This window comes from Balaenoptera musculus, chromosome X (genome assembly GCF_009873245.2).
Source record: "Balaenoptera musculus isolate JJ_BM4_2016_0621 chromosome X, mBalMus1.pri.v3, whole genome shotgun sequence".
Taxonomy (NCBI): Eukaryota; Metazoa; Chordata; class Mammalia; order Artiodactyla; family Balaenopteridae; genus Balaenoptera; species Balaenoptera musculus.
Window position 1 is genome coordinate 126,628,788 of NC_045806.1, and position 22,431 is coordinate 126,651,218.

The window sequence follows — 22,431 nt, forward strand, 5'->3', positions numbered from 1 at the left end:
CAATTCTCAAGTCCCAGAAGCCACTTCTGTCACCCCATTCCTGATTCCTAGGGGAGAAGCTCAGGGTCAAGCCGGTCTTCTGCTTCCACTTGGAATTCAGACCCAGGGGAGAGCCCCAGCTGGAGTGGAGGGAGGCAACTGGCTGAATGACGGGCCCCTTCTGCCAAGGGACAGCTTAAACTTCCAGGAAAACCAGCCATCTCTCTCAGGGCACCTCCTTTCCCCTCTAGGCATCCAGCAGGCAGTTGCAGGGGCGGGGGCGGGCAAGACAGGGGCGGAACTCCAGAGTGTGGAGAAAAGAGGAAGGGAAGAACTGATAAACCAAGCTTTGACGAAATAAGTCAAGGAAGACCAATGCCATTGAACATATATTTATTGAAATCTACTCGATGCAAGGCACTGTGCTAGATCTGGAAGGGGAATCAGACATGAAGGGTCACCCCTGTCTTCTAAGAGCTCACAATCTAATGGGTTGGGGAGGGTGGGGAGGGAGAAGCTCTAGTGCAAAGCTGATTGTAGTAAGTGCCATAAAACAGACAAGTTAAGGAGACTGGGGAGGAATGAGAAAATAGTGCCAACAACCAAAATACGAACTGAGGCAGGACATAGCTGTTCTCAGATCTGCAAGTAATGCTGAAGGCCATTTTTGTTTAAAGAGACCATTTCTACTTTTGAAAATAAACACCCAACTGATGCAATGAGAACTACACAACGTAAGTATACTAGTCATACAGAAGTTATCAATTCCCCAATCTGACGGATTTGCTACAAGTAGCGAGACACTTCCAAAATAAAGAACAGGGTGAGCGGTGACTTAAACTCATTTCCTGGGGCAAACATGGGGTCAGTACAGGAACAGTGCCCAGACAGAAAAGCATTGGTCAAACTCACTGAGACTAGGAGGCATAGATTTGCACCCACCCTAGCAAACAGAATACAGTACCACATTTAAAACAGGTGTTTACGACAGTCAGGTGGGCCTTGGGCCAGGAACGAGGGCCAGGTAGGACATGAGGAAAGCGAGCCGTGTGATTCTTCTCAGGAAGCAGCCAAATGGGACAATGCAATTACTCCTGACAGACTGCAAAAAGCAGAGACCCACTCAAGCTGGCTTAGGTCAAGGGAGTCTATGGCAGGGACACAAGTGGACCAGAGAGGGCAGTTGCCAGAGATCCCAGAAGGTAAGCCAGTCAGGCCTCCCTTGCGTTGCTGGGGTTGAGGCTGCTCTGGGGGTGCCCAGCCGGAGCCCACAGATCTTCAAGCCGGTGCCACCCATGGGGGCAACTCCTCTAAATCCCAGGTGGCTCCCTCTTTCTTCCAGCACCAGCTAGAAACTTCTCTCTCAGTTTCCTTGTTTGTACTTCACAGTTGGAGAACCCGAAAGGTCTGGTCCATGTCTCCAGCGCTGTGGACCGGTTGCCGCCCTTGAGTCAGGTGCTCAGTTCTGGTTGAATTAATGTGGCCTAGACGGGGTGGGGGCCACATGGCGCACAATGGGGCTGGAGCCCCAGGCACGCGGAATGCAACCCCACTCGAGAGAGACACGCCCACCGTAACCGGGTGGGGCTCAGTCTGGAATGACACAACTAATGGGTATGACACAACTAATCCACACAGTTAATCTTATTAAGCAGCAAAAGTGGTAAACAGTTACTTTCTTTTGAAAATTTCTGCAAGTATTCAAAACTTTAATAAAAGCAATGGAGGGTTTCTTTCAGAATATAAGAAAAGGGCCTATTTCGAAGGAGAGCCAGCATTCTATATAACCCACCTGCTCTCCATTTGCCTTGCAAAAGGAATACGTGTGATTAGAAAGAAAAATGAAATGAGGTAGATACACAAATGCATAGACAAGCACACACGACAGCAAGTCTGATCACATTTTGCATCTGACGGAGCAGTAGACCTAGAGAGTCCAAGGAAATTCACCCCCCAGGGACCAGAGGCAAACACCTGAACTCGGTGCAACTACAGGACACACATTAAAGCCACAGAGAGAGCACGGACTTCACCTGCAAACAGAGTGACGGAAACGACGTGTTCACTCTGGCAGACGGTTAGTTCGAGAGAAAATCATAGAACCAAGAATGGAACAAAGGAAAGGAGGGCATGACGGGATGCCAAGATGCCGTGCCCTGGCTGGGGACAAGTGCAGCGGTGACGGCGACGCTAAGTTCTGAGTTAATACTGCATCTGGATCCTTCATAAAACACGGGCAAGACATGGCAAGGTACTTCCAGGTTAAGGTGCCAGACTTGCCCCGCCGTGGACGCCAACATTCCTTACCAAATAACAGTTGTAGCAAGTACGTCATAACAGCTTGAAAAGAGAAAACTCATGAGAGAAGGAAGTAGTGATTTCACACGCAGATTCACAACTACTGCAAGAACTGACGCCCCCAGAGCAGAAAGAATCACTATGCAACAAGTGCTGTCAGCTTCTCTCCAGCCCGGGGGTCAGGATGGAGACGTCCCAGAGAGCCACTGGCATGGCCTGGGGGCCATTCCAGAGTACCTTCTGGCTAAGGTCACAAGGGTCACTGTGGGACCCTGCTTCCCAGCCTCTACCCCAGGCACAGCTGCTGGGAAGTCACACTACAGCCCCTGCGAGGCCAGCTTCTACCTGTGGGCTCTGCAGGCCACTGGAGGAGCCAGGTTCCTGGCCAGCCCTTGCCGCTGAAAGTGACAGGCCAGCCCCAGGATGACCAACTTCTACTTTTATGCCACGTGGGCCGTCGTCAGAAGGGCATCGTTGCCCTCCAAACCCTTGTTTTACTGCCCCTCCTGGGCAAGGCTGCTACAAGTCACAGCCCAGGCCTGGTGCGGGCATCAGTGGGGCACGGTTTGTCTCCGAGCCTTTGCTCTGTCGCCCCTCTTAGGTGTGGCTGCAGGAGGTGACGTCAGAACACATGGGTGAATTTCCCCCTAGTTGCCAAAAGCAGAAGCCACCAAACCGACCTCTTTCTAGTTCCAGAATCACTCGCTAGGAGGATGTCATCCATGTGACAGTGTCAGTCGGGTAAGTTTTCTTGTGTTTTAGATGTCTCTTGGGTGGACCTGCTGCTCAGGCACTGAATCCACGCTGAGCATGGCCAAGGCTCCCAGGAGCTGGAAGGTTGGCCAGCTGCTGCCAAGACCAAGTTCGGACCACCCCATTGACCTAGGTGAGGCCCAGCCCTGTTGCTGAAGGTTAGGGCTATACTGAGGAACAGTCAGAGTGTTCTGGCCAATCCGAGATGGAAATTCCTCTCGAGTGCCTGAGTGGCCAGGTTGGATAGTCAAGTACCGCCCACAGACATGCAGAGTCTGCATCTTGGATGAGGAGTGAGCCTGTGTCTCTGGCCCATTTCCATCCAGCCTGCCCACCTGGAGCATCCACCTTCTGGTGGGGCAGGGTTTTCAACTTTTCGTTTGTAATTCAAATTCTAGAAGAAAATGTCATCATCTCTTAACTACTGAAGCAATGGAAGTTAAGACTTAACTGACAACAATGAACGTTTGGATACGTAAAGATCAAAAGCTTGCACAACAAAAATGTAATAAAACTGCTACAAAGAGCAAAGCAATAAAACTGGAAAAGAGATCATCACAATCGATACAGAAAGAACTGCCGTATAAAGTCAATATATCCAAAGGTAACTTGGTAACTGGTCAAAGGAGGTGAACGTACTCTGCATGCAAGAAAACAGAAACAGTATTTTAAGTCATCACGTGAGAGAAAGAAGATGAGACTAGGAGTCAGGAGGCCTGGGTCCATCCTCAGTTTGGGTACTAATGAGTCATAGAACAACAGCGATAACCATGGCGATGACGGCAGATGACCCCACTGAGTGTGCACCTCCGTGCCAGGCGCGGCATCGCAGTCCCTGCGATAACCTTAGGAGGTAGTCCTGCGATCATCCTCATTTTACAGAGGTGGAAACGGAGGATCGGAGAAGTACCATCTAGGCCCCATATGAGAGGCTATCGTTCCCGAAAAGGAGGCGTCACCTTACACTTGAGTCCTTGCGACGTCCCTATTACGGGGATGCTCTCTCAACTACTTGATTTTGAACAAAACAGTGCTGCTTGAGGACAAGACCCGTTAGCCTGAAACAAACCCCAGTCGACGCTAGTTTTGGATATGCCTGGGAGTCACCAGATTGAATTGGTTTAAGAAAAAAGGACACAAAAGAAATTTAACTCAGATTTAGTACTTCTTCTTAAGAGTACGACCTCACAATGACAAGTCTTCGATGCTTTAAAAAAGCCTTTTAAAGGTCACTTAAAAAAAGGAAAACCTTAAGTGGTTGCATTGTACAGCTACAGAATAAATTAAAAAACGACAACAATCATTCTAATGTTACATGAACCTGTACTTATGGCTTGGGAGGCGGTTTCTAGTGAGAGCCTTGTGCAGGGATTGTCACAGTGCTATGTGGCACATAGCTCGGATGGATGGAAGTCATTGGATGTGTGCTTTGAAAATGATGACGCCAAAGGGCCTCTGAGGTTGGTGAAGATGGTGAGGTTAGAAATGCATATGAGGAATTAGGATAAAATGATCTCATGGAGTGGAGCTAGGGAAAAAAGGAATCTTTTCTAAATTAATATATTATTCTATATAATATGTGATTTACAATATGTATGTAGAACTAAATTAATAAATTAAATATTATAAGACATTTGATTATTCTATTTACAACCCTAAAAATTTATAAATTCAAGTAGGCCAAAAAAGTTTGGGGCTATCGATCTCCTGTTGGGGAAAGTCGGGATCACATTCCATGGACACCATCGTTGAATAGCTCTGGGTCTCAGCTTCCTTGAAGGGGGAGCTTGCAGGAGAGGACCAAGCATCCCGAGCTCCACCCCCACGTCCGGGTTTCTCTTCTCTCGTTCTCCAATTCAAGGCCTGTGCATTTTAATACCTTGAAGGTACTCGATTCCAGTTGAGCCAGCCAAAACTCAATCAAAATGGTAGAAGCTACTCTTGAGAGGCAAGATGGGAAACACAAACACTTATAAATTGCTGGTGGCAGTATAAATTGGTTTCAACCTTTCTGAAGAGAAAATATATAAGCGCTACAAAACTGTTCATCTCCTTTGACTCTGCCCTCCCCCTCTAGGGCCCCGGGCCCCGAGGGAATCGGCCGCCGGCCACGGGGCCGCGGGCCTTCCCTACTCGCGGTGGGTGGGTTGATGCTTCTGCAGCGCCGACCGCCTCTTGAACACGCGGCCACACTCGCTGCACTCGCAGCGTCTTGCTCCGCTGTGGGTCCTCCGATGGCGACTCAGGCCGGAGCTCCGGCGGAAGGCCTTCCCGCACTTGTCGCACTCGTAGGGTTTCAGTCCGCTGTGGATGCGCCGGTGTTTGATGAGGTCGGAGGGCCCCCGGAAGGCCTTGCCGCAGTCGCCACACGCGTAGGGCCGCTCCCCGGTGTGGATGCGCTGGTGCTCCAGGAGGCTGGAGCTCTGCCGGAAGGCCTTCCCGCACTGGCCGCACTCGTACGGCTTCTCGCCCGTGTGGATCCGCCGATGCTTGGTGAGCTCTGAGCTCCTGCGGAAGAGCTTGCCGCAGTGGGGGCAGCCATAGGGCTTGGCTCCGCTGTGGATGCGCTGGTGCTCGGCCAGGCCGTTGACCCCTCGGAAGGACTTGCCGCAGTCGTCGCAGTCGAAGGGCAGGTGGCCGGTGTGCATCCGCTGGTGCTTGAGAAATTCCTGGCGATCCAGGAAATCCCTGCTACACGTCTTGCAGGCAAAGGGCTTCTCCGAAGTGTGCAGCTTCTGATGGCGAAAGAGGAGGGTGTTGACTTTGAAGGAGCGCCCGCATTCCTCGCAGTCAAAGGGCTTCTCTCGGCTGTGGACGCGCAGGTGCTGACTGAGGCCCGCGCTCTTCTTGAACCTCTTCCCGCATTCTTCACACGCGAAGGGCTTCGCCTCCCTCTCCATTTGCTCTCTCTTCTCCATGGCCTCGTCAAGGGCCCGGCTGGGGCCCGGCCGGGGCTCTGCTGCCACGTGGCTCTTCCGGTGCTCGTTGAACTCAGACACCCCCCGAAAGACCTGCCCGCAATCGCCGCACTCCCAGCCCTTTTCCTCACTGTGAATTCGCTGGTGCTGCACGAGGAGGACCTTAAGCCGAAAGGCATCCCCACACTCTTTACATGCAAAATGATGTTCTACAGGTAGATTCCGGGGGCTCCCTCCCCTCCCCTCAGAGTCCCCGTTCTGTTTGACCTCAGGGCTGTGCTCACTGGCCGTTGGGGAGCTCGTGGGTGCCATCTCCTGTGACTGGGCGTCTTCGCCCATCCTCGGCGGTTGGGCCACCCAGATGCTTTCTAAAATGGAAACCACAAGACACTGCACTCTGCCGAGGAGGAAGGAAGGAGGTTACTCTCCTTTGTCAACAATCACTTTCCTCCTGAGACAGCTGCCGAGCATCGGGCCTGGAGGCCACCGGGGCAGGATGGCGGCTCCCCACCCAGCTGGAAACAAGCGCGGTAGATGGAAGGGGCGCAAGGGCCTGACTGCTGGATGCTCCCTGTCAAGGTGACTGAGGAGCAGCACACCACTCCCACCCCAAAGGCTCACCTGGGCCTCCCCAACGACGCCCTGACATTTCTTCAGGTTTCTTTTACTCACCTGAATGCTCAGCTCGTTCCACGTGAAGGGATGGGTCAGACTTGCACCAGGTGAGAGACCAAGTCAGGATTCAAAACAGGAACTCCTGCTTGCGGAAAAGGAAACAGGCTATGGCAGCATCCGGAGATGACATCAGGATGGGGTAGGAATGGTTCAGGGCCTTTGAAGGGGAAAGCCTTTCAATCCCCAAAGGCTGGGCTGGCTGTTCCCTTAGGCAAGTCATTCATCCATTTAAAATGCCTTTCCCAACAGTCGGCTCCTTCCAGGGGCTGGATGAAGCAAGCTCTGGGCCCATGTGGGTGGAGAACCAGCTTGTCTTCCTGAGGAGCTGATCCTCCCTTTCCCCATCCACCCTCCTCAAGGTCTGCACATTGAACTTGGGGTTCTCCCAGAACTGTCAAAGCTGACCCCTGGCAGTCTCTCCTCCGAAGAAGCCTCCCCACCTCACCACGTGCAGCCCCTGATGGTGCAAAGGAGCTTGCTACGTCAACCTCTCTCAACAGTAAACTACAGTAAAGTTGTCATGAAATTTATATAACTTGTGGGTTAAAAAAGTATTTAATTAGGTGGCATAGGAAGGGTGGGAGGGAGGGAGACGCAAGAGGGAAGAGATATGGGGATGTATGTATATGTATAACTGATTCACTTTGTTATAAAGCAGAAACTAACACACCATTGTAAAGCAATTATATTCCAATAACGATGTTAAAAAAAAGTATTTAATTATAGTGGCTAGTTTGTTCTAATTTCTTTCCCAATGAAAGACTGAGGGCGCTTCTTTCCATGCCATTAGGAGTTGGGAGGGACACCTGTTACTTTGAGATATCGGGTGTAGCAGACCCTCTGTATTTCCTCACGGCCCATTCCCAGGGAGCATAAGCCCCTGGAAGGTGAGCTTGTGTGACGCTATGCCAGGTGCCCCTTATCCTACTCCCAGCGGCGTAGGACCATGAAGCTGGTGGCAAAGCTTGTGGAAGGGCTGGGGGCATCCTTACCCACAGAGGTCACATTCCTTCAATATGCCGGTGTCCTCTGCTCAGGATCCAGCCTCAGCCACTCCCTTTGATGAGGTACTGTGCCACGTCACCAAATGTCACCGGATCCTGAAAGAATTCCCAGGGATAATCTGTCCTTCCATCCACTCTAGAATGAGGCAAGGGCAGTGCCACTAACCCCAGGGATGAGAGGTGAGAGTCTGAAGTGAGCGTGCATTGCCAACATGGAAATATAACTACAAGCCTCAAGAAGTGCTAGAAAGAGAACCTGACCACGTGCCAAGAGACCTGGGCCGTGGCCCTGGCTCCCACTGTCCTCCCAAGGGACTTCGGTTCAATCACTTTCCTGGATTGAAACGCAGCTCCCCCATCAGTACGATGGGAATTACAAGCCCAGCAGGCAACCATTCCTTGGCAGACTCCGGGGAGAGAAGCAGAGAGAGGGAGGGAAGGCAGCAGCTGGGGTTCAGGCCCTGTTGTGTGTCATGCTGGGGCAAGAGGCAGAGTCCAAGGCCAGAATCAGGGAGCAGTGACAGATTCCCAAGCCAGACTGAGGGAAGCACAGCTCACCTGGGCCTCCAGCACCCCAAGGGGGCCTGCCAGGACTTGGTTTCCCAGGAATCCATCTTGGGGAAGAGCAAGACCCTGTGGGGCAGGCAGAGCTAAGGAAAGTGAAAGGTGCCGTGAGTGACAGCAGCCCTGCCTCTGGGTCCTGTGGGATGAGACTGGTGACTTCCTTTTCCCCTGTTTTAAATTTTCTTGAGTCTTCTCTTGCACAGAGGCTGAATGACAAGCCAGAGCACGGATACACCTAACAAAATGTATCCCAAACAGTGGGGAAAGTGGGCTGGCAGAGAATTGATACAGGCAGGCCAGAGGGAACCCAGACAAGACAAATGAATGTTAGCCCAGGCACAGGCAGGAGAAGACAAACTCAGACCAAGAGCCAGTGGCAGGGGGACTGGCTCTCAGAGACAGGTCGGCCACAGGCCTCCTAGCAGTAGGCCTTGTAGAGTTCAATGCTCACACTGCACAGGAAGGAAGTATCCCCAAAAGAACATCAGAAGAAATAACTAGGAAGTGAGAGGTCCTTCTCAACTTTGTAGGGGCAACAAAAAACCAGACTGGGCTACTGGAGGGAAGAGACATAACAGGGCAGGAGCCAGGGCCTCCTGACTAGCAGCAAGGCCCTCTAAAGGCCACACTCCACCCCACCGAAACAACTCACCAGGTGACAGCTTGCAGACAAGAATGTTTCTGTGATATATTTGACAAAATGAAAAGTTGAACAAAATACCTGGAAAAAGACACCTCCAAAAAAAAAAAAAAAAAGATCTTCAAAGACTGTTGCTAAATAAAGGATTTGAACCACATGCGTAAGTTGCCTTTGTCTTTCGGATCCCACCACAGGTGTGCATGCATCGCAGGCCTCCCACTTCAGTGAGTTCACAGAAACAGGAACACAGTTTCTGTTCTGATGTCAGGTCAATTCGGTTCACAGTTATATGAAAAGGAAGCATTTTTACACTAGCTCAAGGAGTACAGAACCCAGATACTCCAGAAATACTTTTACGTAAAATTAGATGTTATATTAAAAGGGTTAGACAGAGACTTCCACTTCTGGCCATGAGGGAGTAACAAGGAACAGATTTAATGTCGTGCCATAAATAAGTAGAAAACTGGATAAAATAGATGTGAAACAACAGTGTTTAGATATTGGACAGCAGGCAGCACAGGATCATGATCCTTGTGAGACGAGAAACAAATGAGGTGAGCTTTATCAGTGTCCCAGATCTCTTCCTGGAGGCAATTTCCAGATTGAGAGTATAGGGAAGGGGGACCCAAACAGAGCTTGGTGGCTTTATTATCAACACAGACCAGTGTTCAGGGAAGCTGAGGCAGAGCAGAGTTCCAGAAAGTAGGGAGCTATGCAGAAAAAAAAGAGCTCCAAAAAATCTGTACAAGGCTCCCCTTTTGTCTTTCTTAACTACTAAGCCATGCATGCATAGAGTGAAGCTCCCAAAGACTAGGAAAAGAATGACCAGGAAGCTGTAAGTTGAACAATTCCTAGGACACACAAAGGTAGGAAGATGTTCAGGGTCTAACCAACCAGAGTAGGGAGTCCTCAGTGATCACATGGGGTATTCACTAGAGAATCAGAGGGGCCATACCTTAGTAGTAGGACTGATCTATCCCTGGAGCCACAGCTACCCTGGATCTGCTCTAGAAAAACTTGAAATTAGGCCTTGAAGGGATGAAACTATTCCACAAATAACTACCTCCCAAAACAAAGTCCAACAATTTTCACAGTGAAACAACAAAATCCAGACAATCAACAACATAATCTCTACAATGTTCAACATCCAATAAAAAATTAAGTAAATTCCATATATATGTGTTAGCATACGGTATTTGTTTTTCTCTTTCTGACGTACTTCACTCCGTATGACAGACTCTAGGTCGATCCACCTCACTACAAATAACTCAATTTCGTTTCTTTTTATGGCTGAGTAATATTCCATTGTATATATGTGCCACATCTTCTTTCTCCATTCATCTGTTGATGGACACTTAGGTTGCTTCCATGTCCTGGCTACTGTAAATAGAGCTGCAATGAACATTTTGGTACATGACTCTTTTTGAATTATGGTTTTCTCAGGGTATATGCCCAGTAGTGGGATTGCTGGGTCATATGATAGTTCTATTTTTAGTTTTTTAAGGAACCTCCATACTGTTCTCCATAGTGGCTGTATCAATTTACATTCCCACCAACAGTGCAAGAGGGTTCCCTTTTCTCCACACCCTCTCCAGCATTTACTGTTTCTAGATTTTTTGATGATGGCCATTCTGACCGGTGTGAGATGATATCTCATTGTAGTTTTGATTTGCATTTCTGAAGAACCTAGGGGCAAGACGGGAATAAAGACACAGACCTACTAGAGAATGGACTTGAGGATATGGGGAGGGGGAGGGGTAAGATGTGACAGGGTGAGAGAGTGTCATGGACATATATACACTACCAAATGTAAAATAGATAGCTAGTGGGAAGCAGCCGCATAGCACAGGGAGATCAGCTCGGTGCTTTGTGACCACCTAGAGGGGTGGGATAGGGAGGGTGGGAGGGAGGGAGACGCAAGAGGGAAGAGATATGGGAACATATGTATATGTATAACTGATTCACTTTGTTATAAAGCAGAAACTAACACACCATTGTAAAGCAATTATACTCCAATAAAGATGTTAAAAAAAATTAAGTAAATGCCAAGAAGCAGGAAAATGTGACTCATGGAAAGGAAAATAATGTCAATAGAAACACTCAGAAGTGATCACTGACAGAACTTACAGACAAGGATAACAGCTAGTTTAACAATGTATAACTATTTAAAGAAAAACAGGAACATAATGAAAGAAATGGATGATATAAACAAGAACCAGATGGGACTTATTGAGGTGAAAACTGTAATATTTAAAATGAAAATTTCATTGGATGTGATTAACAGCAGATTAGACACAGCCCTCTCCCCCGAAAAAGATTAGAAAATTTGAAGACATAGCAACAGAAATTATCCCAAATTTAGATCAGAAAGAAAAACATATTTAAAAAACAGAGTCTCAGTGACTTGAGGATAACAGAAAGTGGTCTAACACATATGCAACTGGAATCTGAGAAGATGAGGAAAAGGAGGAGGGGGATAAAAGTATAATTGAAGAAATAATGGTTAAAATGTATTGTTTTCTAAATTTGATGAAACCTAGATCCAAGAAGCCCAATTACCCCCTAGCAAGACTAAACAAACAAAAAACAAAACCAAAAAAAACCCCAACAACCCCACACATGTACACTAAGACACATCATAATCATATTGCTGAAAACTAGTGATAAAGGGAAAATCTTAAAGCAGCCAGAGGAAGAAAAGATGTTGTATACAGAGGAGCAAAGATAAGAATAGCTGCTAACTTCTTATCAGAAAATGTGCAAGCCAGAAAACAACTGAATGACATTTTTAAAGTGCTAAAGGAAAAAAAAAACATGTCAACCGAGACTTCTATATTCAGGGAAAGTATCCTTCAAAAATAAAGGCAAAATAAAAACTTTTTTAGACAAAGAAAAGCTGAAAGGATCTGTCACCAGCAGACCTGTACTACAAGACATATTAAAGAAAGTTTTTCCAGTGAAGGGAAATGATACCAGATGGAAACTTGGATCACAAAGGAATGAAGAACATCAGGAATGTAAATATGTGCAGAAATATAAACACTTTTACCTCTCTCATTTTTAAATCTTTAAGAGATAACTGAACATTTAAAGCAAAAATAATAAGGTAGTGCAGGGTTTATAACATATGTAGAAATAAAATGTATGACTGTGTGCTTTACAAAGCCCTCCAAGACTCTGATGCATGCCAGTAGTGGAGATAAAATACAGTTCTAAAAAATAATCCAAAAGAAGAAAGGTAAAAAAAAAACAAAGGAAAAAGAACAGATGGGGCAAATGGAAATAAATACCAAGAGGCAAATTTAAACACAACCATATGGATAGTTAAATTAAATATAAATGAACTAAACACACCAGTTAATAGGCAGAGATCATCAGATTGTATTTTTTTTTTCAAAATGAGACTCAACTATATGCTGTCAACAAGAAACTTTAAATATAAAGAGTTTAAATGTAAAGACAGAGATAGGTTAAAAGTAAAAGGATGGAAAACAATATACTATAACCAACAGGAAGAGTCTCGATAATCCCAACGTCATAGAAACATGAGGGAGACCTTTCTGAAGAATCCTAGAACTCAGAGCAGGAAGAAAACTGCAGAGCTTAAGTATAAAATCAATAGGTGGTAAGAGACGAGAAAAAAAACAGAAAACATTTTAAAAAGTAAATGAAAATGAAAAAAAAATCAACAGGTGGCCAATGCAGAATGACACACAGCAGATTACAAAAATTTGAATCCTCCTTCAAAGAAGATTATAGACAGACAGTAACTGTTTATTAAAAAATCCAAAGAGTGTAGGGGAAGGGGAGAGAATGGTATATATTTGTGTTTTAGGAGAAAAAAGGAATAAACTGAGAGTGACTCACAGTGAATGAGCACATCGAGACTGCAATGTGCACCACCCTGGGGTAGAGTCCAGGTCTAGAAAGGTCTTCTGCTTTCTGTTTCTGTAATGAATTTCTAGTAACCAAGCTGCATTTCTTTGGTAATCAGAAAGGAACAACAATTTTAAAAGATTTCAGTTGACTTTGGATAAGAAAGATGCTCAGCATGCGCAAGGACAGGGCTGAGGCCAAGGAGACAACAGGGAACTGCCCCTGAAGCTGGGCAACATCCCGAGGTGCCCACACAGGCAAGGCAGGCACAGTGGAGCAGTGCTGGCAGGAATGTGTGGGCAGTCCCAGAAAGCTTAGAGGCAGGTCCATGGGATTGTCACTTCCTGGGATCATCCCCCCAAGCTATCAGAACCATGACAGATGTGAGCAGAAGGCCTCCTTTGGCCCCCGTGTCCACAGAAACTCTATTTCCATCTTTAAGCAGCTGCCAGCACAGGTGCTCCCCAGTGTGTGAGGGAAGCCCCAGGTGCCCAGCAGCCAAGCCCTCTGTATCCCACTGTCACCTGGGCAGGGCACCCTCGGAGCAGTTGGATTCTTCCTGGTATACATTTGATGTCTGGTTTGACTTTGGCTTCCAATACAAAATGAACTGGTCATAGATTACTTATACAATTCATTCTAAAAAATTCACTTCCAATTGACATTGAGGTTTTGTTGCCAAGTGGAACGGAGAGGAGAACATCTCACCTTCACCTCCTGAGGAAGATGGTCTGTTACAAGCCTCATCTCACCACCCTCAGGCCAGAGACCTAAGGCCTTAACCCCTTCCAAGGCCCTGGCTGAGCCCACCAGACCCATATCCTGCACCCCACGTCTCAGTCATTCCTTCCAGACCCTCGGCCTTCATCCTGTCATAAACACGCCAAGGCAATACCCCTGAGGGCCTCTGAACCTGCCTCAGGTGGCTCCTTCAAAGAATTCGGGCCTCACTCAAGTGTCACCTCCTCCAAATGTCTTCACTCTCCAGCCCCATCACGGTTTACTTATAACACTTTTCACTACCTAAAACGTATCCTCCAAAATTGCTTGTTTTTACCTGATTCTCCCTGGGGGAAATGTCACCTCTGACAGGACAGGGCCCTTCTCTTTCTTGGTCACCCCTGAATCCCCAGCATCTGCAGCAGCTCCTAACACTCAGTGGGCATGTGAGAAACTGTGGTGGGAGGGGTGTGTTAAATTCATCTAACTTCCATTAACAGAGCACCTACTATGCGTTTGGCACTGTGCTTCTCCCTTCCCATAACGTAACTATCGCCATCTACAGTCATTCCCGCCTCCATTTTACAGAGAAGGAAGACACGGATCTGAGAGGTGAACTAACTTGCCTAAGGTCTAGCTCCCAAGATTTGAGACATTTCAAACCACACCAGAAAAGAGAGAAATAATACGCCACCAGGTAATATCTAACACCAGGCCTTATCCAAAGGCCAGGCAGCCACTGAGTGTCCTTGAAGCCTAACGGTGCGTATGGGTTTAGGGGACTGGCTTTAAATCCTCCCATGAACATGCCATCACAGACCCTCCCTGCGCAATAGATACACACGTCATTCTCTCTCTCACTCACAGTTTTTCCAAGCCACCCATGTTTAATTGAGCAGGTCCTCCTGAAGTGTTCCCATTTAATTGAGCGGATCCCACCAAAGTGTTTTCACTTAATTGGCATGATTAATCGTTGAAGTCCTGGAGCCACAACCCCCAAGTGAATTGTTAATTATCCTTTAATTCCTGTGTAGCAACAGAACTGGCCCTTCCTGTACCAGGCTTGCCCAAGGGACTTAACCCAAGTGCACTTCAGATCACTACCCACAGTGACAGAACCCATGGACACACAGAGACCATTTTGAAGGTGCTCATAAAAATGGGAGGGAAAAAGTGAGCCCTGCTTTCACAAAAGGAAGCTAAACTCTGCACAATGAACAAGGTATATCGGGTAAAAGCTTTATGAGACGCAAAGGAAGATCATTAAAAAAGATAATACACATTAATCCCACTGCAGTTAAAAATAAAATCATCATCAATCCTGAAAACAATCTGATAATTCAGAAGCCGGATTGCCCAACAGCTCCACTTTAAAATGGTGGAACTAATCTGGAAAAGAAACTGCACTCTGTGACAAAAGTGACACATACAGGTGTCTGCTGCCTTCCGAAAGTGGACCTTGGGAGATCAAGGTCAAAGCAATTCCAGGCACAATATGAAAACCACTGTAGTGCACCCGATGGATACAGGGGGCGATCCTGATCTTGAATGCGAGGCACTTTCACTCACCGTGGAAAAGCCCCAAATCTCAGAAGTGCACTTCTTCACCCAACCGGGAAAAGGAAGTTGGTAGACAGACTATGGGAAAACAAACCTCTGCCTCTTAATGTAAATATTATCTTCCTTCTTTAAGTGGGATCTGAAGTATAGTCTAACGACTATATGCTCCCAGAGAGTGAAGGCCCTACCAAGGTTGACTGCGGATTCCACTCTGGACCTAGCCAAGTGCCACAGACACCGCAGCTGCTTCACAGACACACTTCTGAAAAATCATGCTTCCTAAAGCATGAGAGTTCACGTGAGTGAACAAATGTTCCTGAAATGTGCTTTAGATGGCAATGTAAATTTTAACCAACTTATTTAAATCCAATTTTCCGTATTGAATCAGAAACATTGAGAACCAAAACAACCATTTCACTCTGATTTGAAAGAACGGAAGTTAACAGCTGAACCCAATGGAGACAAAAGCCAACATGTGTCACAAAAAATAGTGAATAATTAGGTGTATTCTGGTCACCTTTGAGCTCGGGACCCCTCCTTAGGATGTCTGGCTACTAGGAAAGTTCACTTCTGAGCCTAAAAGATCAGTGTTAGACTAATTCCATGGCACAAGTAGCCAAGCAACCTCCTCAGCAGGTGCCATCCTTCCCTGGGCAGTGGGGGCAGGGGACAGGGAGCAAGGCCACCCAAACTAGATCAATCTGGCAGCTTCCAGAAACTTCAAAGGGGTGCCAGAAACACCTGGACTCCCTGGAGCATCTAGATAAGGACCTGAAACAGAATGTCCTCAGGCCCCCAGAAGACAACAGGTGGCTCATGGTGTTCATTTCAGTTCTGGGCCAGAGCAAAAATGCCCTGGAGGGAATCTTTATAGGTCACACGAGAGACTGCACTCGCGACCATCTAATTCAGATGGGTGCCTTCAGCTCCCTCTCCCACCCCTAACCCTAACCCTAAATCATCCTATTAATTACCTAGATTCCCAATTCTCCTTACTGGATATCTGTTCTCCCTTGAGTTGTGTTGTTTAGATCGAGAGAACTATCTCTGGGCAAAGATGGTTCAATGGCACTGGCATATATAAAAATATAAGTGCTTCCAGAATCAAAAACAATACTTCTCACCATCTTGCATCCCCATGGGGTCTTCTAACAGCATGGCCAACTTTAAGGCCAGCAGACATGGTCTATAAACATCCAGACTTGCCCCAAAGAGAGATGCAGGGATGGCATCGTGTCTCAGAACAATTCTGAGCGATTAGTCAGGCAGGTAAGATCCCACCTGTTGGACTGAAATAATTTGGGGGGGGACAGAAGCAGACTTGGGTACTCCTTCCGGGAACACGTCTTTTTGGGTCATGAGTGCTCAACCAAAGGACAGGCTGTGAGACTGAACACACTGCTGAGACCCCAATCCACCTGAGTCAGGCAAGGCTGGGATCCTGAGCCGAGCCCCTGGGCTGGAGCTGGGCTTAGCCTTCACCAGCTCTCAACCCATCCCGCCAGGATGTGGCCGCAAAGGCCCCATTTGGGCCCACCCTGTACTGTGCAAATGCACTGCTACTAGAAGTGAATCCTAAAGGGCCAGAACAGAGGGTGTTTCACCAGGAAAGTCTGTTTCTCTTGGGATGTTTGTGTCTGTGTGTGCCTTTTTCTGTGTGCGTGGGTGGCAGGCATCTGTCTCCGTCTTCCCCGTTTTCCTCTCTCACTCTGCCTGGGCACCTGCCTCTCTCTGTTTAGGTTTCCATTTTCTTTGCCTTCTATAAAAAGCCAGAAGGTAGACCAGAAGAGGATTTTGTAGTGTTTGTTGTACTTAATTGAGGGAAGGTTTATGTTCCCATTTCCCCAAGAAGACGCACGCTATCTTACTGAAAATCAAAATAAATTTTAAGTATAGCTTCGTTTAAGTCACACTGCCCAGGATATGAACGATTCTAAATGGGGGTGGGGGAATGCTGTGCAAATCCCAAGGGGCCCTGGGCAGTTGGGGAGCCCAGGCAGGTTAGGGCCAGGGTTGGATGGGTGGGTTAGAACCCTGGCCTGGGGTTTGCTAAGAACTCAAGGGACAGAGTAGCTGGTGTAGGTGGGGATGAGAAATCTGCACTCTCAAGCAGCACTCGGGGACTGGGGTACTGACCTGCGCCCGGTCAGCACGGGGCCCGTCTAGAATCTGGATGCTTCCTCACCTCCAGGGCTCATCAGACGGGGTTCTGGCCCATGAGCCTCCTGAGTGGGATCCCACTCTCTGTGCTGACTGTCAGATTTCTGGGAAGAGAATTCACACCTTCTAGTGATTTTCTAAGGGGTCTCCTCACCCAAAGAAGGCTGAAAATCACTGTTCGATAGGATTCTAAATGTAGATCCTAAGACATTTGGGGGGAATGGATTGGACTGTGTCAGGCACAGGGCAGGAGGGAGCATGAGGGATGGGGTAAGGCAGCATTAGTACCCAGAGGGGGTGCTGTTCTAGCGATCCCATCTGAAATCCTTTGGTAAAAGAAAAATGTCGGGTCTGAGGTTGAAGAGGAAATATTTCACTGACCAAGGAGACTGGAGGGGGCTGGTGGCCCCCAGCTGCGCCAACGTTGGCTGGAGGGTGTCAGTTGGAACAGGATGGGACCTCCGGGAAAAGGGCCAGGATTCTGGGGGGGGGGGGTTGGTGTTTGAAAGGGACCATGGGCTTCGGGCAGCAGGCGACTGTGTTGGGGGGAGGATGGAAAAAGACATGTAATTAATCACCCAAATATAGACTAGAGAAGGCAGCAAAGGAGTTTAAGGGGGGGGGCACTGGAGCGGGTGATGGTGGCCCCAGAAGGGCGACAGAAAAAGCACTGTTCAGATCCAGGGCCTTGAGCTTGTTTTCGCCCAGCAAGGGCTGCCCCTCCCCCTCCCTCACAGCATTTGGGCTCTAGGCTGCCCCCCCCATCCTCCCCGACAAGCTGACGCTCGACCCCCACCCAAAAGGAAAGGAGAGACTCCGCCAGCAGGAAGTCCCCAGTACCGTCCCCAGTACACCTACCCGCGTCTCTGACTGCGTTCAGCCCCTCCCCCAGACTAGGGAAAAGCCCTTTTAACACCCCCCCAACGCCCCCTCCCACTTGGCCTCCTCCGCACTTGGGGTGGAGGGTCCCCTCTTCCCATAGCGACCGGTTCCCATCCCCTAGCGTCACCCCAAAAGCAGCGTAGGCCTCAGCACGTCCAGCGATTCCCGCCCCTAACCGTCGCCCCCTGGCCGCCGCGGGAAGGCCTTCGGCCTCTTCGCACCCGCCATCCCGGACCCGCCTCCCGCTCCACCTGGCCCCAGGGCCGAGCAGCTTCCCGCGGGAACAGAGACGTCCCCCAACAAGCTTGGCCGCCCCCTGCCCCCCCACCGCACACCTTCTGGAACACTCACCCCAGTCCTGCACACTCTCCTGGGCCGTCCCCTGCACATCCTCCCGAGGCCCAAACGATCACCCGGGACCCGCACATTCATCCGCGACTCCCAGCACATCCTCTGGCGGCCCGCGCGCTCATCGCGGCCCCGCACACCCTCCCGGGCTCCGCGCACATCCTCTTGTGGCCCGCACGCTCACCTCGGCCCGGCGGCGGCCAACGCGCGGTCCTCGGCGGAGTGGCGCTGGCGCGGCCCAGGCCCGGCGTGGCACGAAGCGCCACGGAGCCGCCAGCAACCGGCTGAGCCCAGCAGCCCCACGGCGCGTTTCCGGAGCCGCGGGCGCCGCCGTGGGTAGTGGGAGAGCGAGGCCCCGCCCCGGCTCCGGCCCCGCCCGGCCCGCCGGTCTCGATTGGCCCGGAGAGTGGGGGGGCTGGAAGGGGGCGTGGCCTAGCCCGGGGTGGGTGGGTCAGGCCAGACCCCAGGGGAGCTGCGCGGTGGGGCCAGGTGAATGTACTAATGAATGAATGAATGAACTAGCGAATGAACCAACAAGACCACGAAGGAGGGAACGAAGGAATGAAGAGGACCCCTCCCCCTTGGGCGCCTTTAGGACGGGAATATGGGTGGGGGGATGAGAACGGAGGGCGACGGAGAGCAAAGCCAGCCCCCACTGGAGGGGTCAAAGCGCCTCGCTCAGTCACGGAAGGTGTGAGCTCTCGCCGTGCCAGGCACTGAGAATACAGCTGTGAGCAAAACCAGGCTGCAATCCCTGCCCTCAGGGGGCGCGCATTTGGCGCCCAAGAGCTCCTGTGAGTATGTTTGTGTGTGGGTGTGTGTGCGCGCGCGCGCGCCCGCGTGCTCGGGTAAAGTCACTTGAGTTAATTTCAAAATGGCAGGTCATACTGAGAAGAGAAAAGAACAGGATTCTTGGATCGGGGCTGCTGCAAGTAGTGACAGCCACTTCCAGAGGAATTTCTGCCAGTCAACAAAGATCTAGGAATCTGCTGCACCCTGCAGTGTGCTAAGCCCATCGATGCTTTCTTGAAGATTCCTGTTTCGTAAGGAATACAGTAATAAACAAGGGTCAACAAACAACACACAAGAATGACAAGAACTGTGAAGAACATCAATTAGGGGGGTGTTTGGGAGTGATGGGTGGGGAATTTCAGTGAGGCTATGGTTGATATGAGACTTGAATGACAAGAAGGACTCAGCCGTGTGAAGGTTGTTGATAGGAAGAGCATCCACAGGTAAAAGGAACAGCAAGTGCAAATTCCCTGTGATAGGAACCAACTGGGCATATTCTAGGATCAAAAGGAAAATGCTGGACAGCAGTAAGCCAAGGGAAAAAGAGCCACACTAGCTGGGCACTGAAATTAAGTCTGAAGGACACGGTCTAACTTTTTTGTTCATTTTTTATTAGTATACATTTATCGTTTTATTAGTGATAATGATTATAACCAACTTCTTAAATATTCTTGTAACAATTTTATCTGTTAGATGCTACCAACTTTTTTTAATTTACCTTCCACATTTTATTATGAAAACTTTGCAACATACAGATCAATTGAAAGATTTGTACGCATATACCAATCACCAGTATTCTACAATTAGCATTATGCTACACTTGCTTGATTGCATGGTCATCCTTATTTAACTGATCCATTTCAAAGTATCAGTAAGTTGCAGACATACAAGCACACTTCACTCCTTAACACCTCAGCACGCATAGCATTACCTAGAGATCAATACCTGTTTACTGTTTTTTTTTTTGGTTTTGGAGGTAAAATTTACATACAGTGAAATGCGCAAGTCTTAAGTGCCCCATGCAGTGAGTTTTGACAAATGCATACGGCCAAGTTCTTGTCAGGACACTGAACATTATCAACACCCCAGAAATTCCCTTTGTGCCCATTCCCAGTCAGCTCCCACCACAATTCCACACAGAGGCAACCGCTGTTCTAAATTTTTTCCATCTTAGATTACTTTCACCTATTTGAGAACTTCATATGGATGGAATCATGTGGTATGTACTATTTTGTGTCTGGTTTCTTTCATTCAGTATGATGATTTTGAGATTTATCTATGTTGTTTAATGTGTTGCTTCTTTCCTTTAATAACTGAATAGTATTCCATTATCTGGATATATTCGAGTTGGTTTTTATTCATTCACCAGTTTATGATCTGGTCTCTTTTCATTTTGGAGTATTATAAATAAAGCTACTGTGAACATTCGTGTACAAGTCTGTGTAGACATATGCTTTCATTTAGTTGGGTAACTACCTAGAAAGGGAATTGCCACATCATAGTAGAGTTGTTTTTTAAGAAACTGCCAGAATATTCTCCGAAGTGGTTGTACAATTTATGTTCCCACAGATATGTATGAGAGTTCCTTTTCTTTCCAATCCTCCTCTGTATTTGGGGTTGTAAGCCTTTATTTTTAGCCATTTAAGTGGGTGTGAAGTGGTAACTCATTGTGATTTTAATTATCTCCCTGATGACTAATCATGTTGCGTGTGATGTTTTTATGTGTCTGTTCAAATAGCTTGCCCACATTTATGGGTTGTTTGTCTTTTTATTATTTACTTGTAGGTGTATTTTTTTAAAAAATAGCTCTTTTGAGGTATATTTGACAAACAATAACCTGGACATGTTTAAGCTGTACTATCTGATAAGGTTTGACATATATATATACATATATATATATGTTCATGAAACCATCACCACAATCAAGGCAATTAAAGGTATCCATTACTCTCAAAGTTTCCTTGTGTCCCTTTGTAGTCCTTTTCTCTTGTCATTTCTTCTTTCTCTTGTCCTCAAGCAACCACTGATCTGCTTTCTGTCACTATAGGGTAGTTTGCATTTTCTAGAGTTTTATGTAAATGGAATCATATAATAAGTGTACTTTTGTATCTGGCTCCTTTTACCCAACAAAATTATTTTGAGATTTATCCATATTGTTGCATGTATCAACAGTTCACTCCTTTCTATTGCTGAATAATATTCCATTGCATTAATGTACCATAATGGGTTTATCCATTCATTGGTTGATGGACATTTGGGTAGTTTCCAGTTTGGGGCAACTATAAATAAAGCTTCTATGAACATTTGTGTACAAACCTTTATATGGACATACATTTCCTTTTACCTTGGGTAAATACCAAGGAGTGGTATGGCTAGATAATATAGTAGAGGTATGTTTAACTTTCAAAAAAAACCATGAAATCGTTTTCCAAAATGGTTGTACCATTTTACATTCCCACCAACAGTGTAGGAGAGCTCCAGTTGTTTCCTTTTACCTTGGGTAAATACCAAGGAGTGGTATGGCTAGATAATATAGTAGAGGTATGTTTAACTTTCAAAAAAAACCATGAAATCGTTTTCCAAAATGGTTGTACCATTTTACATTCCCACCAACAGTGTAGGAGAGCTCCAGTTGTTTCCTTTTACCTTGGGTAAATACCAAGGAGTGGTATGGCTAGATAATATAGTAGAGGTATGTTTAACTTTCAAAAAAAACCATGAAATCGTTTTCCAAAATGGTTGTACCATTTTACATTCCCACCAACAGTGTAGGAGAGCTCCAGTTGTTTCCTTTTACCTTGGGTAAATACCAAGGAGTGGTATGGCTAGATAATATAGTAGAGGTATGTTTAACTTTCAAAAAAAACCATGAAATCGTTTTCCAAAATGGTTGTACCATTTTACATTCCCACCAACAGTGTAGGAGAGCTCCAGTTGTTTCCTTTTACCTTGGGTAAATACCAAGGAGTGGTATGGCTAGATAATATAGTAGAGGTATGTTTAACTTTCAAAAAAAACCATGAAATCGTTTTCCAAAATGGTTGTACCATTTTACATTCCCACCAACAGTGTAGGAGAGCTCCAGTTGTTTCCTTTTACCTTGGGTAAATACCAAGGAGTGGTATGGCTAGATAATATAGTAGAGGTATGTTTAACTTTCAAAAAAAACCATGAAATCGTTTTCCAAAATGGTTGTACCATTTTACATTCCCACCAACAGTGTAGGAGAGCTCCAGTTGTTTCCTTTTACCTTGGGTAAAAG

The 22,431-nt window shown here is 47.4% G+C and overlaps 1 protein-coding gene across 5 annotated transcripts; it reads right to left on the minus strand.

Annotated features, from left to right (window-relative positions):
- Positions 1-409: 409 nt before the first annotated feature.
- On the minus strand, positions 410-18,668 carry ZNF275 (zinc finger protein 275). Of its 5 annotated transcripts, none has more exons than XM_036841069.1 (5): positions 18,562-18,668; positions 8,186-8,260; positions 7,616-7,723; positions 6,621-6,705; positions 410-6,316 (listed from the first exon to the last, which is right to left on the minus strand). In XM_036841069.1, the coding sequence occupies exon 5, from the start codon at positions 6,285-6,287 to the stop codon at positions 5,160-5,162; it is 1,128 nt and encodes a 375-aa protein (XP_036696964.1). In that variant the 5' UTR covers positions 6,288-6,316; positions 6,621-6,705; positions 7,616-7,723; positions 8,186-8,260; positions 18,562-18,668; the 3' UTR covers positions 410-5,159. The 5 variants fall into 5 exon arrangements, with proteins under 5 accessions (XP_036696964.1, XP_036696965.1, XP_036696963.1 ...); XM_036841070.1 differs by lacking the exon at positions 18,562-18,668 and adding an exon at positions 17,124-17,246 and having other exon boundaries at positions 8,186-8,277; XM_036841068.1 differs by lacking the exon at positions 8,186-8,260.
- Positions 18,669-22,431: the final 3,763 nt, after the last annotated feature.

Excerpts from the sequence above, each read along its gene's own strand:
- ZNF275 (XM_036841072.1), bottom strand. The coding sequence starts at position 6,287 with ATGGGCGAAGACGCCCAGTCACAGGAGATGGCACCCACGAGCTCCCCA.